Source organism: Pinus tabuliformis, chromosome 3_2 (genome assembly GCF_031772625.1).
Source record: "Pinus tabuliformis cultivar Carrire ecotype Pingquan chromosome 3_2, CPIR1, whole genome shotgun sequence".
NCBI lineage: Eukaryota > Viridiplantae > Streptophyta > Pinopsida > Pinales > Pinaceae > Pinus > Pinus tabuliformis.
In genome coordinates this window covers 997858351-997876071 of record NC_142302.1, presented here as the reverse complement: position 1 = coordinate 997876071, position 17721 = coordinate 997858351, and the positions used below count along the sequence as shown (strand labels likewise).

The following is a 17721-nucleotide window of genomic DNA, read 5'->3' as shown; positions in this document are numbered from 1 at the left end:
GGAGACTTGACTTTGCTTGGAGTATTCTTTGACTCTTATACAAACATATACATGGTGCAACATGCCCTTAAGGTCTTCAACATTTTCTTTTGACTATTTGACTCACCTATAGCACTTTAACATGTGCTAGATCTATTTCAATGAGCAAGAAACTCATTGACATATATTATAAAAATAATATTTCTTAAATAAATAAATACAAATATCAAAAGTACATTTATGAAGACCGAACCTAGTTACATTTCCTTCAACAAGATCATCATGATCATTTAAGAGTCATCATCTTGGAAGGCTCTTGGGAGAAGCGTTATGACAAGATTAGTATATGTTCCATATTATACGAAAACAATACTCTTAAAGGGTGAAGGAATGCAATTGGTCATGTTGCAGGCTCATTGAAGGATGCATATAGCTGGATGATTGTGTAAAATATTAAGAATGCATGTTTGAAGTAACTTTTGGGTAGGATTTACATAATCCTGTAGGAAAAGTTGGTCATAAATCATGCATGGTGAATCTTTTATTTGCTTGTATGATGCCTATGAAGATGAACCTGATTTACTCTAGAATGGATAGAATATTAAGACTTTTTCACTGGAATATATCTATATATTAGTGATCAGCATCTAGTATAATCTTCAGAAGAAAATGGTCTTGGTAATCAAGTTCAATCCTTGGGCACTCTGATTCATGTGGAGATGGACCTTCAGGATGTTGATGATGAGAGAGTTTTGATGTTAATAATTGGTTATCTGGCTAACATATTGTTTTGCTACCTGGAAGGATGTTGCAGGAATACATGATAACAGTTGAGGAAAGTTCAACTGTATGGATGGAATGTATGAAGGATGTTGAGGTAAGCTCAATATCTGGTACCTGCCAACTGTGAAGTCAAGATGCACTCATCTTGGGATTGAAAGGTAGCAGTGCGAGAAGAAAACATGAAGGTCAAAAGAGATCACTTTCGTGAGAAAGCTATGATCAGCCTGAAGTCTGGAAAGGCTCAATATAATGCTTTCATTAATGTTGACAAGATGAAAGTGTTGTGCAACACTGATGACCTGGAGCTTGTCATAAGATTAAGGGAAGAAGATGGTTCTATGATACCAGGAAGGAAGCAGGCTTAATACGATGAGATGCGGAAGAAAGAGGCAGCCATGTTGTAGCTGAAATTCTTATAAGGACAAGCTAGAGAAGCTTGTAGCTATGACTTCCCTATTACAAAAGGAAGTCAAGAATCTCCTCTAAATTTGAGAGGGAGTAAAGAAGTCTCCTTGAATAGGAGAAAGGATCTATTCTCAAGTCAAAAGGAGAATAGGGATATCCTCTCTGGTTGAGAGGGAGTGATGTTGGACATCACATGTGCATTCTTGTCTTCATGTGTCATGCACTTGACCAGGACTAACAGTTGTAAGTCTAAGTGAAGGCCTTGAAACAAGAATGGTGGAGGATGGATAAGCATTTGTGGTTTCCTTGAGGATGTAACATCCAAGAAAGGAAAGGGACCGACACTCTTTGAGGATAGGACAGTTGTCCAAGATAAGAGTGGTTGAAGAGGATCGATACTCTTTGAGGATTCAAGATTGGAAATCCAAGTTAAGAATAGTCCTAAAAGGACATACTTTGTGGACATCTTAATGGGGTATGTGCCTTGTAAGGTAGTGTGGTAACACACGTAAAGCCTCTCAGCATAATGCTCTTGAATGAAGTAGAGCTTGTCTAGTTAGGCCTCAGAGACAATGTTGGTTGATCATAATGTTGATGCTTATAGTTAGCTTATCAATCCGACTCTTCTTATGAGAACTATTCAAAGGGAGTATTGTCCTTGTACCGATTAGACAATTATGAATACCACCCTAGTTAAGAGGGAGTGTTGGAAATTGTAACTAGTTTTGGTCTTCATAATTGTCATTGGACTCATGACATGATGCAAATTTTATTTATCTATCATGAGGAGAAAGAAAATGATGTAAAGAATAAGAAAAAATTATTTTGGAGCATAGGTTTCATGCTCAAGTTATTTGGCATTAGGTCTCCTAGGGTTTACATGGGTCAAAGAGTCATTGTTATTGTAAAAAGACCCATTTGGTCACTTGTATCATGAAAAGAAAAAATTATTTTGTATTTGAAAGTGTCTAGAAGGCTCCCAAGACCAAGTTGACCAGCTAGGAAAAAGTCAGCCTTATGAAGGTTATTCAAGCCCCAGAAAGGCTATATAAAGGATGGAAAATCGACCTATTGTGATACATATCAAGCATAAGCATCCTGGATTCGGACTGCAATTAGAAAGGAGTGCGAAAGTCCTAGGAAAACAAAGAAAAGGCTAGCGAAGGAAGAGAGAATCCCTAGACAAGATCTAAGGTCTGAATTTTGTATCTTTCAGCTCACACGTGCGAGAAACCTAGAGTTTTTGTGTGTATCCCAGGTCCGAAAATTGCAGGCACAGTTGTAGACTTCTCTTGGGGAACCGAAAGGCTAGAAGAGCCTTGCTTTGGAAGGATATTGTTTCGCTGCTCTTGGTAGACTTTGTCGTACATTGCAGAAGGAAGATTCACTTGTTGGCTTGGTTCTTGGTGGCAGCCATGGTCTAGGGTTTGGTCTTGGAAGTCTCCTTTGAAGTTGATACTATAAGAAGAGAAGTTATTTCTGGGTTTTCCCCTTGAAGGGGTTTTTCCTTGGCTTTGAGCCTATATCTTGCGTTAATTTTTGTATGGTTGTGATCTTCATTGTTTTGGCATTTATTTGATGATAGGAACATAAGCATAATAAAGCTAAAGGAAGAACATACTATCACAAATAACTGTCATGGATGGCAAAGATGAATTAAATGTTGCCCTAATCTATTTTTCAAAAGAGCTAGCAAAAGGGTTGTTTGACCAGAGTTTTTGCAGAAAATTTCCCTACATTGAGGCCAGAGGATTGTTGGTATTTTGCAGCGCTAAGATCATGGTTGTTAGCTGGGCCAAATTTGTCAATTTTTTATTGTGCGGAGAGGCTTCTAGGCAATAGCTGCGCAGGGTTTGAGGAAGAGGAGTTTGAAGGAGAAAATAGGTTGGGAAAGTAGCTATTTCCGAAGGAGATATCTTACAGCGATTGTGGGAGGCTTTCAGTGCCACATTTTGGGCATCCTACAGCAGTGCCATTTTGTGGGGCGTTTTTGGCCAACTTGGGGCAATTCGCATTTCTTGGGGTCACTGGGAACAATTGGAACCAACCCAAACCCTTTATGGGTTTTTGTGGGAATATGGAGAGGAGTTCGTGGCTGCGATTTCAGAGTGATCTGAGCAGTATTCAGGACAGAAATCCACTTCCCTTCAGCAGTGTGTTTTACTAGTCAGTGGGTAATTGGCATCACTTGGTGGACTCAAACTTGTCTTGGAGTTGAGCCAAACCATTTCCGGGTCTTTCTAGGTTTCTTGTGAGGAGGCCGTCTACAAAGTTTCAGCTCACTCTGGGCACTTTTCAGAGCAGAACCACCAGTTCCATTCAGCAGTCAGTAGCAGAATTATTGGGGCAGTTCACAGTTCAGTTTGGGAGCCTATATATGTTCCAGAGCCGAGTTGTATCACCTGGGTTTTGCCTAGCTTGCATAGCAGGCCCAGGTTTTATCATCCATTTCCATTTATGTACTCAGATGTCTGTATTAATGAAATGGCTCAGTTTCTTGTGTATTTTGATGTGCATGTTTGGAATTTGTTTATGGTTGTTGTTCCTTATACATGATCCTGTTATTTGCTGTAAATTTTCAATTTGATATATTACAATATGTACAGTTCCAAGTCCACTGAAACATGAATGATAAATGTGGAACAAACCGCAATGATGTTTTGTATGAAAAGCATTAAATAATAAAAACAATGTCAAGGAAACAAGCTTGCAAGTAGAGAGTTGGGTACACCTCTATCCCAGCATCCCGAATGGCCTGCAAATTTTCAAAGCTCCCCTGCAAATGCAGCAATAGAAAATATTGCACTAGGTTATAAACAAGAATTATAATTATAAATTTATAATATCATTCTAATGGATAACTTTCCAAAACTTTTAGACATCACCTGGAAGTACTTGGAGTCTGTCAAGACACTAATACATGCTGCTCCTCCTTTTTCGTAAGCTTGAGCAATTTTAATCTGTCAAAGCAGAAAACAATATATCAGAAAAATTTTAATCTGTCAAAGCAGCAATCAAGATATTGGAATCTCAGTTTAGAAGTCTATTTAGAGACAGTTAAAGATTAATTTGCCGCTGAATCATTCACTTGAATTAAATAAATTCATGACTATCTAAGACAAGAATATTCAGGATCTCAGAAATAATAAATGAAGACAAAATATCATAAGCATGCACTTTGTACTTTTGCAACAAAAAACATATATAATCTTTTTGCACTTCGAAATGCTGAGAAACACCCACTCTTTGTTACTATATTAATTTTTAACTCTTCACCATTTTTCAAGTACATAAAAAGAGATGGCGTCCAACACATCTCAATAATTAGTCCAAACTGCTGCCTGCAAAGAAAAATGTACATGAAAGATAACTGATATATTTGAAAAGAAAAGCCATGTAAAGGTAGTAATGACATGTGACCCGACTTGATTAGTTCCCAAATCCCAACTCCAATCCTCCATTCTCCATTCTCCCTCCATGGCCTTCACTAGACATAAGGTTGTTAGTCTTGTCCTAGTGCATGAAATATGAAGAAGAGAATACGAATATGATGTCCATCATCACTCCCTCTCAACTTGTAGAGGAGATTTTCATTCCCTCTTGATTGGGGAATAGATCCTTGCTCCTTCTCAAACATTTAAGGAGACTTCTTACTCCCTTTAAAGCATAGAGGATATTCTTTTACTTCCTTTCAATTGGGAAGCTTTCTAGTGTGTCTTCATCAATACATCAGCTACTAGTCCTTTATGGAGATCTTCAAGTAGCTACATGGCTCCTCTTCTTCGCATCTTCATCAAATTGAGCTTTCATCTTCCTAAATGTAATGGAGCCAAACTGTGACAGGATTCGGGCCATCAACCTTTCATATCACTTTCCTCTAGTCATCATTAACAAAGGCATTATATTTAGCCAATCAAAGTAGAGCTTAATCATAGCTCCCTTTAAACATGAAAGTGATCTTCATCGTCATCAAAACATGAACATCAGGTTCTCTTTGTACTGCTACCTCTTAATCCCAAGATGATGTAAACATCTTGACCACACAATCCTTCAAGGATTACCAAAACCATCCACTCAATCCATGTATTCATTGAATTGAGTTCAAAACCAACAGTTGTAGATATATTTGCCTCAACTGCCATTATGCATTTCTGCAATTTCCTTCCAAGTAGCAAAAACATATATCGACATAACCAAAACCATGACATCAATATCAAAGTAACCTCAATATGAAGGCCCCTTCAGATTTCACTTGCTTTTGAGATCAACATCCTTTCGCATGGTCTATCTTCAACTTTTACCAAAGATCCTTCTTCATGCTAATCACTTGTAATCAAAGTGCCCATGGAACAAACTGACCAGCAAGCTGCAATTTCTTCTTCCTTGGAGTTGTCATTATCAACTCTTTTTCTTTCTTCAGGAAACCATATTCAATGTTGATCAATATCATTAAGTCTAAGTCATGTCAACTTGTAGAAGAGCCTTGATCCTTAACAATTCCAAAGCATGCAAAACTCCTTCCAAGTGTCGAGTAATTACAAGGAAGCCTTCTCATGCTCATGTTATTGAGCACATTCTTATGACAAATTTTTTTTTGACCATCTAGCCATCCTTTATTTGAATGAGCTTGCTTCTTTCCTTATTGAAGATAAGTTTCCCTTAAGAGGAGAAAGACTTTAATTTTACCTCTCAAACTGCAACTTGACCATCATCATCTCTTCATCCTTCAAGACTATTGTTTCCATACTAGATGGAATATATACTAGTCATGTCACAATGCTTATAAGTTAAAGAACTTTCCCTAAATGATGGTTCTTATAGTAGGATCTTGATGATACTTTCTGGAAGATGACTACCTCTAACATTATGTTAGGAAATACTTGGATGAACAATGATGTGCAAGATGGTCTCAAACTTCTCATTCTTGCCAACTAGATGACTTCATTTTATACCTGCGATTTTTACCAGCAAGAGCAAACAAGCAAAATATACAAAGACAAAATCATAATATCAATTTTTTTGTCAATATAGTGTTTTTCCATGATTTACTAGACATTCCTTGATCCACACTTGAGGGATTTTATGGAACCGCCCAATTCTAGGGTTCTTGACTCGAAGCCCTCTTAATCCAACCCTTGGTAGGGTTTTAAAACATACCCTAAAATTTTACTTTCAAGAACATACCCTAGGGTTTTTTAAATATCAAGAAACATTCAACCCTCTAAACCATAGATATCATTCTTAAAGAGCTAGGGTTTCATTTTAAAGGAATAAAATAGATAGGTTTAGGGTTTTCTATCATATTCCTTTCTAGGGTTAATTTAGAAACTCTAGACATCAAGAGTTTTCAAGACTTCACAAACCCTAGCAACTTTTTACCACAAAGAAATAACATTCTACATGACTTCCATGATTACCAGGAACTGCATCAAGAAGGCATTCGAACTTCCAAGCATTTTGTCCTTCATGCATTCTTCAAAAACATGCTCTATTACTTTCTTTCACCAGAGATGCCTACAAACTTTGATCTATAGAAATTCCTTCAAGCTCGGATAACTTTTGGAAAAATATTCCTTTCTAGGGTTAATTCAGAAACTCTAGACATCAAGAGTTTTCAAGACTTCACAAACCACAGCAACTTTTTACCACAAAGAAATAACATTCTACATGCATATAGCTAGCTATGAAACCCTAACCATATTATAGACATACCTCATGCAAAGACTACATACCTTAGACTTCCATGATTACCAAGAACTGCATCAAGAAGTCATTCGAACTTCCAAGCATTCTGTCCTTCATGCCTTCTTCAAAAACATGCTCTGCTACTTTCTTTCACCAAAGATGCCTACAAAATTTGATCTATAGAAATTACTTCAAGCTCGGATTAACCTTTGGAAAAATATTCCCTGAGTTTTTTGTTTTTGCTTTTAGGAGTCTTGGTCTATCACCCTTGTCATGTATCAAGGTTACTCCTGTATATCCAAGTCACAATTATGTACCTTGTCTTAGTCATATATCAAGATAACTAGATCGTTGTCATGGATTAGATTCACTGTTGTGAATTCCATATTAACAAAATTTTGATTCATCATTTATTCAAATCTCGATAGATCTTTTTCTTCCATACTATCATGGATCATCAAGGAGGTGACTTTCCATGATCTGAATCCAAAAGATGTAACTATGTTAAAATTGGCAACTAGGGCCAAACTCCATGTGGGTCATCTTATTAATGGAAGCTGATATTTTTCTTGGATCTCTCTCATCGAGAGGTGTAGGATTGATCTAAAGATCATCCGATTCCGATAAGTATTCATGGAGATATGAATTTATTTGGGTTATGGGACAATTTGTCAAGGTCGACCAGTAACCAAATAACCCCCTCTTGTGCTCTACGTTTTAGTGTAAATAGAAGAGGACTTTGAGTCATTTGACACTCACTCACTCTTGTGATCTCTCTTCATCCTGTTTTGGGTTTGATGAAGATGAGATCCAGAGGGAGTGCCCTAGGATATACGTTACCCTAAGATAACATGCCCTAGATCTAAATGCAGTCATGGGAGAATAGGCTCTACGTTGCTCTAATGGAGAAGCCTAATGCAGCCATGGAAGAAGCCCTACTGTTATCATGAAGAAACACCTACGCTGGCATGGAAACAAAGCCCTAATGCTACTTAATGAAGAAGCCCCCTATCACAGTCATGGAACAAGGGTTCTAACATTGTTATGCCCTAAACGTAGAGAGACCTAAACTTGTCCTAGAGAAATCTTGACTGCAGCCTAACTTTGTCATTGATGACCCTATGGAGATGACCTTAACACAGTCTCCTAGCCGCAGCACTTAAGGAAGTGTCTTAGCCACAATCTGGCCACTGTCCTGGCCCTAGAAGCAGTCCCCTATCTGCTATCCTAAGGAGAGGTCTACACACTAGTCTAAAAGAGACCTAGCTGCAATTCTGCATAGCCCTAGTCACAGTCTGGATGCACTCTAAATGTTGGCCTTATTCCGCAGCAAAAGAAGGGCTTTATGCTACCCTAACCGCAGTTCTCCTAGGAGATATAATCCGCATTCATTAAGGGTTCTATGCAGCAAGAGAAGGACTCATACTCGCTAGAAAGAGGAGGTCTTAAATAGCTCTAGACACAGTCAAAAGGAAGTGTATTAAAGAGTGCCCTAGCCGCAGCCATACCATAGCCTTATGATGCACAGGGACAGCGTTAAAGGAAGGTCTAGAAGTAACTTGAAAGACATGGTGAAGAGTTCCTCAAGCCGCAGTAAGGAGGCATAAAGAGGCCCTAATCTCAGACGTGAAGATGTCCTCATACGTTGTAACACCTTGCCATAACTATAGCTATCTCACTACTGGTCAAAAGCATGAATGAGGTGCGTTTGGGAGCAGCTGTCATTAGATTAGAAGTCAGAGGGCTAAGCTGCTATCTAGGGTCTAGTTTGGGTCTGCTTGAAGAAATCTGTAACTATAGCCTAACTGCTCTGCTAGGCTGCAAGCCATGGTAAGCAACTAAGGTTGATACACATTTGCAGCAAAGTAGACGTTTTTTGATAAGAGCAACAAAAGTATTGCAGCAGCATGATGCAGCAACAAGGTATTGCAGCATGATGATGATGATGTACTGAGTATGCCTTGAGTGTATGATTGGGTGAAACACAGTGACAGGTGCAACTGATGATGAGGTGCAGATCCATGATGAGAGCAGCACAGTGACAAGAACAGCAACATGAAGTGCATAGCATGGTGACTAGGTCCAACACTGTGATGATGAGTGTAGCATGGTGCAGCACAGCGAGGTACAACATATGGACGAGATGCAGCACAATGACAGGTGAAGGAGTCACCTTGGAGAATCAGTTGAAGTAGCATGTCTTCAACTGATCTCATGTAGAGATGATTGATTCTCTTATCTAGAAAGTCGAAGTGTTAACTTTTGTTGTAAATGTACTATCTCTCTCTCTCTCTCTGTGTTGAACTATTGAAGAACATATAAGAAGAATTGATCAAGGGTTTCGCCACATTGGGGTTTGTCCCTGGCTAACGCCACATCTTGTGTCCTCTTGTCTTGGTTTGTCTTCTGCGATTTATGTTTATGTTCTATCTGCAGTTTACTTTAATGTTGATGTGATTGCTAATCTGGAAAAGACATTGAGCTAACTGTGAAAATTAAAATAAATTGCTCTAAGCATAGAACATACCTAAAATTAACATGGTATCAGAGCTGAGGTGAAGACAATGCCCAAGCTAGAGTGAAAGAGAAATCACCAAAGATAGTTGGAAAAGGGCAGAAGGATCAGTGGATTCCTCATCCCTCTTCAAATTCACCGAGGGTGAAGTCGAAGTAGAGAATATTATCAGAATGGCGCATCGGAAGTTTCTGACGGCCTACCTAAAGATCACTTCATTGGGAAGTCCGGATCTAAGGGTGGAAGGAAAGGCAGATGCCTTGGTTGCAATAAGTTCGGCCATTATGTGAAGGAGTGTCCAAATGGCAGGGACACATCACTTGATGATGATAACAATCATTCCAGGAACATCTTCAATGGTCAGAGGAATGACAAGTAATCAAGGAAACGGTTGACTCTTTAGAGAAAGCAAGGAACCCCAGCTATGAAGAATCAAATGTTCTTTTTGATAAGATAAAGAAGTGTTATCTTGTATTGGCCCTCTCCTTCAGATTCTTTGGGAATCTGGCGTATTGATAGTAGTGCTTCAAGGCACTTCATCGGATAGTAGGGTGCACTCTCTAATTTGGTAGAGATGGAAACAATTGTAGGATTATACTTGAAGCCAATGCCACCTATCCCGGAAAGGGTGTAGGGTATGTTTCCCCTCAATTGAATGAGGGTAACTCGATTCATTTACAGAATCTCTTTTATGTACCTGATCGCAAGAAGAACCTGGTGTCCATTTCGGCAATGGAAGTCAAAGGTTACAAGTGGCACTCATCGATGGAAAGGTACGTGTTTGAAAATAGAATTTTCAAAGATGTTTTTAAGTTCAGGGTTGTATCAAGTTCCAAGAAGTCCACTGGGGACCATGTCCATTGACACATAGCACCAGAGGTATGTGAGTCAGATGGTGAAAGGGATGCCTGAATTCAAAAAGAGCATGAAGGTACATGTCTAAGATGTATCGAAGGAAAATCTTACAAGGGGACCATTCCCCTCATGTAGCAGGTCCACAGGTTTGGAACAACCCGAGAGGTTTGAGATTCATGATCGGAAATCTCATGTGTGCAGGTGGAGGAAAGCCCTCTATGGCTTGAAGCAAAACACCCCGGGCGTAGTATGAGAGGATTGATAGCTGTCTAATGAAGTTGAGATTCACTAGGAGTGAAATCGATCCAAATCATTACCCGAAGGTTGTGGATGATAGACCTCTCATACCATCACCTTATGAGGACGACCTATTTTTGACAGGTGCAGACCCTCTCATTTACAGAAGTAAGAGGGAGTTGTATTCTGGATATGGAATGGTAAACTGGAAGCCCGTGACTACCTCAAGGATCTTAACTTTCAGAAGTTATATGGTGATGATGCCGGGCCAGAATTGGGAAATGCCTCTGAGTTTCATAAACTCATTTGCATTGATGTTCTTCGTGAACTTCCGTCCAGACATATGTTTTTCAATTAGCATGGTGAGCTCATATTTGGTTGAGCCTCACTGGATTGGTGCCAAGAAACTTCTGAGATATCATCGGGGCACAATCTCTCATGGATTGAGATACACTGCCGGAAATATGAAGCTGCATGATTATTCGAATGTTGACTGGGCAGGCAGTGTGGAGGATCACTAGAGCACTTCTCAGTGCTGGTTCTCTTTGGGTTCTGCTTTGATATCATGGATGAGCAGGAAGCAGAAGTCGATTGCTATAAGCCACGCCGAGACCGAATCATAGCTACGAGTATGATCTCGTATGAAGCTACCTAGTTGTGGAAGCTCCTCAGTGAGTTGTTTGTACACATAATGAATACCACTGTGATTCTCTGTGACAACCAGAGGGGGGATTCGATTATTGAGGAATCCCGTATTCGATGATTGCTCCAGCAAATAGACATCAGATACTGCCTTATCTGGGATATGGTAAGTCGATGAGCGAGGAAGCTCCATCGCATTGAGATTGATGTACAGGTCGTAGACATTTTGTCAAAGCCTCGGGAAAGGTCAAATCTGTGACTTTCCCAAACAACTTGGAGTCGTTGAGAGACTTTCTTATAAGGGTCCTGCAGGCTACATGTTGCATGCATTGAGCTCTGGGAGCTCTGGGGGGCTTGGGGTACTTACTGGAGCAACATACGACCACAAGACGACTCACCCTCCCCTGGTGGTGCGCTATGTACAGGATGATTAGTTCTCCTGTGGGCTAGGATGATTAGTTCTCCGTGGCGACTATGGAACAGGATGATTAGTTCTCCTGTGGGCTAGGATGATTCGTTCTCCGTGGCGACTATGGAACATGATGATTAGTTCTCCTGTGGGCCAAGATGATTAGTTCTCCATGGCATCCATTGGACAAGATAATTCGTTCTCCTGTGGATAGGATGATTAGTTCTCCTGTCGAGGCATCCTACCCATGCAGTCTAAGACTCATGGGAAGTACCTCTCATCTGAACAATGAGCAGGGAAATGAAGTTAGGGACCATAGTAGTACTATTGATGGACGCATCATTGTATCTACCGTACTCCCTATGCTAGGATGACCTCCATTGATCTGGGATCAATGAAATTGATCTAGGATCAGTATGAGTGATTTGAGACACTCTTTTGTGATATTGATCTGGGATCAATAAAACTGACTTCGGGTCAGTAGAGAATGGTATGAGACATTCTCGATCAATTCTTCTTCTTCATGGTTTAGCGGAACATGGCAGAGTAGAGCAGTGCAGGGCACTGATGGCAGAGATAGTACAGTTGGACATATGGATCAGCGGATGGAGTTCTCCCTAGTTGAGAGGGAGTGTTAAAATTGGCAACTAAGGCCAAACTCCATGTGGGTCATCTTATTAATGGAAGCTGATATTTGTCTTGGATCCCTCTCATCGAGAGGTGTAGGATTGATCTAAAGATCATCCGATTCTGATAAGTATTCATGGAGATATGAATTTACTTGGGTTATGGGACAATTCGTCAAGGTCGACCAGTAACCAAATAACCCCCTCTTGTGCTCTACTTTTTAGTGTATATAGAAAAGGACTTTGAGTCATTTGACACTCACTCACTCTTGTGATCTCTCTTCATCCTGTTTTGGGTTTGATGAAGATGAGATCTAGAGGGAGTGCCCTAGGATATACGCTGCCCTAAGATAACATGCCCTATATCTAAATGCAGTCATGGGAGAATAGGCTCTACATTGCTCTAATGGAGAAGCCTAATGCAACCATGGAAGAAGCCCTACTGTTATCATGAAGAAACACCTACGCTGGCATGGAAACAAAGCCCTAATGCTGCTTAATGAAGAAGCCTCCTATCACAGTCATGGAACAAGGGTTCTAACGTTGTTATGCCCTAAACGCAAAGAGACCTAAACTCTGTCCTAGAGAAATCTTGGCTACAGCCTAACGTTGTCATGGATGACCCTATGGAGATGACCTTAACACAGTCTCCTAGCCGCAGCACTTAAGGAAGTGTCTTAGCCACAATCTGGCCGTTGTCCTGGCCCTAGAAGCAGTCCCCTATCTGCTGTCCTGAGGAGAGGTCTACACGCTGGTCTAAAAGAGACCTAGCTGCAGTTCTGTGTAGCCCTAGTCACAGTCCGGATGCACTCTAAATGTTGGCCTTATTCCGCAGCAAAAGAAGGGCTCTATGCTACCCTAACCGCAGTCCTCCTAGGAGATATAATCCGTAGTCATTAAGGGTTCTATGCAGCAAGAGAAGGACTCATACTCGCTAGAAAGAGGAGGTCTTAAATAGCTCTAGACACAGTCAAAAGGAAGTGTATTAAAGAGTGCCCTAGCCGCAATCATACCATAGCCTTATGATGCATAGGGACAGCATCAAAGGAAGGTCTAGAAGTAACTTGAATGACATGGTGAAGAGTTCCTCAAGCCGCAGTAAGGAGGCCTAAAGAGGCCCTAATCTCAGACGTGAAGATGTCCTCATCCATTGTCACACCTTGCCATAACTATAGCTATCTCACCACTGGTCAAAAGCATGAATGAGGTACATTTGGGAGCAGTTGTCATTAGATTAGAAGTCAGTGGGCTAAGCTACTATCTAGGGTCTAGTTTGGGTCTGCTTGAAGAAATCTGCAACTATAGCCTAGTTGCTCTGCTAGGCTGCAAGCCATAGCAAGCAACTAAGGTTGATTCACATTTGCAGCAAAGTGGACGTTGTTTGATAAGAGCAACAAAAGTATTGCAGCAGCATGATGTAGTAACAAGGTATTGCAGCATGATGATGATGATGTATTGAGTATGCCTTGAGTGTATGATTGGGTGAAACATAGTGACAGGTGCAACTGATGATGAGGTGCAGATCCATGATGAGAGCAGCACAGTGACAAGAACAGCAACATGAAGTGCATAGCATGGTGACTAGGTCCAGCACTGTGATGATGAGCATAGGTGAGGTACAACATATGGACGAGATGCAGCACAATGATAGGTAAAGGAGTTACCTTGGAGAATCAGTTGAAGCAGCATGTCTTCAACTGATCTCATGTAGAGATGATCGATTCTCTTATCTAGAAAGTCGAAGTGTTGACTTCTATTGTAAATGTACTATCTCTTTCTCTCTTTCTCTACTGAACTATTGAAGAACATATAAGAAGAATTGATCAAGGGTTTCCCCACATTGGGGTTTGTCCCTGGCTAACGCCACATCTTGTGTCCTCTTGTCTTGGCTTGTCTTCTGCGATTTATGTTTATGTTCTATCTGCAATTTACTTTAATGCTGATGTGATTGCTAATCTAGAAAAGACATTGAGCTAACTGTGAAAATTAAAATAAATTGCTCTAAGCATAAAACATACATAAAATTAACAAACTCGTATTATAGTCCAAACAACTCGAATCTGCATTACAACCATACCTTAGGAATGGTGACCAAAGCCTTGCATCGATTAGCAATGGAAGCTTGCATTAACCATGGTAAGCTTTCATGATTACTTACATCAAATAGTCTTCATAAAGAAAACTCGCATGATTGTCTTCATTATAGTTATATAGAACACCAGATTTATTTGTACAAGCCATCACAAAGATGTTGATCTGATTCATGGGAACAATGCGAGCTACTAGATGCGAGCATAAGGATTTGACAATGAGTTTTGTCCCAAAGAATCACCGAGATGAGTCATATGAGAATCCCTATCACAACTTCTTATGTAGTAGATTTCATACTAATATAAGCATTGTTTGATGCCATACGAAAATCGCAGGACTATAGTGTAATGTCACTGTATGCCATGATCCTGATACTGAATGCAATGTTTCAAGATCCTTTAAATTTTATACAAGCTACAAGTGCAGAGAATAGGCCATCGGTGCCTCCATAGTAGTGCAAGCCATAGATCATTGTTTTTTTTGTTCATGTCATAGAATTATATTGTATCTGTGAAAATTCCTTAAACCCAAGAATTCCTACTGCAGAACTGATGATATTTCTTCTACTTGTTAGATTTACATGAACAAGTTATTTGCAGTTTCCTACGACAAACATTTAAATACATACACTGCAGCCTACACCATTTAAATAATACGCCGAAACAAGAAACTGAACAATAAAGAAAGATACACACAAATGACACAGTTGTTTTTGGACAAACATCCCCGAAAAAACCCAATGCGAGAAAATTGGTGCAGCAACTCTGAGGGTTTTATTATTATGTAGTAGTAAATATGAATTCAATCATTGGATGCCCTCCCAACAATCCAGTTACAGAGAAATGTCACTGGCAAAAGGATAAGTGAGATTACCTCACCCTATCACTGGAAATCATGGTTGATCCAGCCCTTGAGTGAATAGACCCTCGCTGCCTCTATGCTACCTCTGCACAGTGTCTGCGTCAGCCCAACGTCTCACTATGTTGGAACTGCGCAACTGCTCGATTTGCCTCTCGAAATCATACTTCTGCTCTCCCGGTCTCACACCCCGGAATCCAGCCACAGAAATCGATCTCCCAGCGGATTTTTGGACTTCCTCTTAGCTTTTGCATTGACTTTGCATCAGCCTATGTTGCCTCTGCGTGGCCCTGTAGAGCTCTGCGTCAGCCTCTCTGGCTTTGCAGTACCACAGCTAGATCTCCCTCTGTCTTCTCTGCTGAGTATTCTCCAAGTGGGAAGAATTCCCTTCGGATACTATCCCTGCCCCTCACTACAAGAGCTCACTTTGAATCTCTCTCCAGCAATTGCTCTGCTTCAGAAATTCGATCTTTTGAACCAATGTTTTTAAAACCGAACCGGTCCACCTAATGAACCGATTTACCGACCGGAACCGGTCTAACCGGGACTAGTTTGGTCTAAACGAACCAGTTTTAGAAAAATACATTAAATAATTAATTTTTAATGAAACAAAACTATTTTTAAGATTTAAAACCATGATTCCAAGCCAATAAAGACAATATATGCAAAGTTTGCTCATTTATATACCATGTAAAGGTGAATATATCAAAATGGCATCGAGTGCAATACATATCATCGACAAAATAGCAAAATACATAAGCAATGAGGCTCTAAATGGCCTATAAAGTCCAAAAACAATGTTGCAAGTTATGAGGCCATTGGCCTACTACAAGTCTACAGTGTACACATGATCAATCATCAAGTTCATCACCACTACTAGCCACAGGATCATCATCAGGAGCTACATAGACATCATCTGGTTCAGAGTCTGAAGATGCCTCAGCCTGATCTGCAACCTCAGTAGCAATGCCACCAATAACAATAGAAGTGGACCTAATGGAAGCACGAGTTTGTCGACCTGCGTGACTAGTGCCTTCCATTGGTTCTTTGCCTTTCCTTGATGCCACTACTGATGCTGTTTCTGATGCCACCACAAAATTTGCTTCATCCCCTGCTAAAGCCATGTCAATATCAAAATCAGCCTCAAACACAGGATCTTCAGTCTCCTCCACCCATTCTGATGTTGGATCAATATCGTCCAACACAATGGGATCTAGATCAAGTGCTTTGTTCATCATTTGGTTCCTCCTCAGTCAAAGGTTGTATTGCATGAAAACAAGATCATTTAACCATTTTTGTTCTAAACGGTTTCTCTTCTTCGTGTGTATGCGCTCAAAAACAGACCAATTGCACTCACAACCTGAAGCACTGCAAGTTTGACTCCTTAATTTCCCTCCAAAACCCCTAAACTACCTTGGAAAAGCCGCACTATGGGTCCTCGGTGGGCATGGCAGGTAACCGGCCGGTTTACTACAAACCGGCTGGTTAGGGCCAAATTCTCACCACAGCACCTCCTTAACCGGATATTTCAGCCGGTTCCAACCAGTGGCCTTGCTGACCGACCGGTTAGACCGGTGATTGGTTAGCTAGGCCGGTTTTAAAAACTATGTTCTGAACTCTCTCTGTGTGTCCTTCCAAATGACCCTCAAGCCTCCTTAAATAATCTCCTCGTTGACATTCAACGGCCCATATTAGAAGCTAATCAATGGCTAAGATCATTTCTACTTGATCCTCGTCTTCTTCTAGAAGTTACACCCACATTAGATTAATACCCATTAATTATTTTATTTTCCTAAGTTTAGACTTAGAGTCCCATTAAAAATAGTTAATTATTTTAATAAAATTGTCTCATAGTGGAATTTCCCAAAACGCTTTCTGGGTTCTTTGGAATACATGTGCCCAAGCCTCCTTGCAAAATTTGAGACTTAGAGCACATCCGATGTTACCAAAAATCAACGGTATCCACAGGAGATCCAAGACTCTGTTCAATTGATAGTAATTTCTAAAGAGTTTGTCCAATACAGAGAGATCCTTCAAGAACATATCATATGCCAACATTATAATGTGATATTCAATATGCCTTCTTCTATCAACCTTAGCTCTAATACCATGTTCGAAAATCAAGGTATTTATAGATTAGATTTGACTTTTCCTTTCTTGATAATTACTTGTGATGTTAGTTGTCCTTTTATTACAATTAATTTGTGTTCATCAAACAATTACCAAAATATGAAGATCACAAAGACACAGAACACAATATATATGCTCCAAGCCAGGGCAAAACCCCTCCAAAGGGGAAAACCTAGAAATAATTTCTTCACTTATTATAGAATCAGATCAAATGAGAAATCCAAGACCCAAAGACCAAAGCCAAGACCTCCTCCAAGCACCAAGTCAACCCTCCAACAGGATCTCTCCCAAACGAGTCAAAGTCTTCCGAAGTCAACGAGGGCCAAACTATGTCAAAGCAGCCTCTATCAAAATTTCCATCCTACAATTCTAGGTCTGCAATTCGAACCTACAACTTCGACCCCTGCAACTCGCACAAAAACCCTAAACAACTTCGCATGTGTGGACAGAAAGATGTTTTACCAAGACTTTTTCTTCGCTTTGACTTTTTCTTTCTTCTTCTTGAC

At 40.1% G+C, this 17721-nt stretch overlaps 1 protein-coding gene across 1 annotated transcript in view; it reads right to left on the bottom strand.

Moving 5' to 3' along the window:
- Nucleotides 1–17721, bottom strand: part of LOC149183975 (Aldolase-type TIM barrel family protein) — an 88595-nt gene that overhangs the window by 40522 nt on the left and 30352 nt on the right. Inside the window, exons 4-5 of the mRNA XM_089417355.1 lie at nucleotides 4053–4127; nucleotides 3899–3943 (exon numbers count right to left, since the gene is read on the bottom strand). Coding sequence (XP_089273481.1) covers nucleotides 3899–3943; nucleotides 4053–4127 — 120 coding nt within the window. The remainder of the gene's footprint in view (nucleotides 1–3898; nucleotides 3944–4052; nucleotides 4128–17721) is intronic.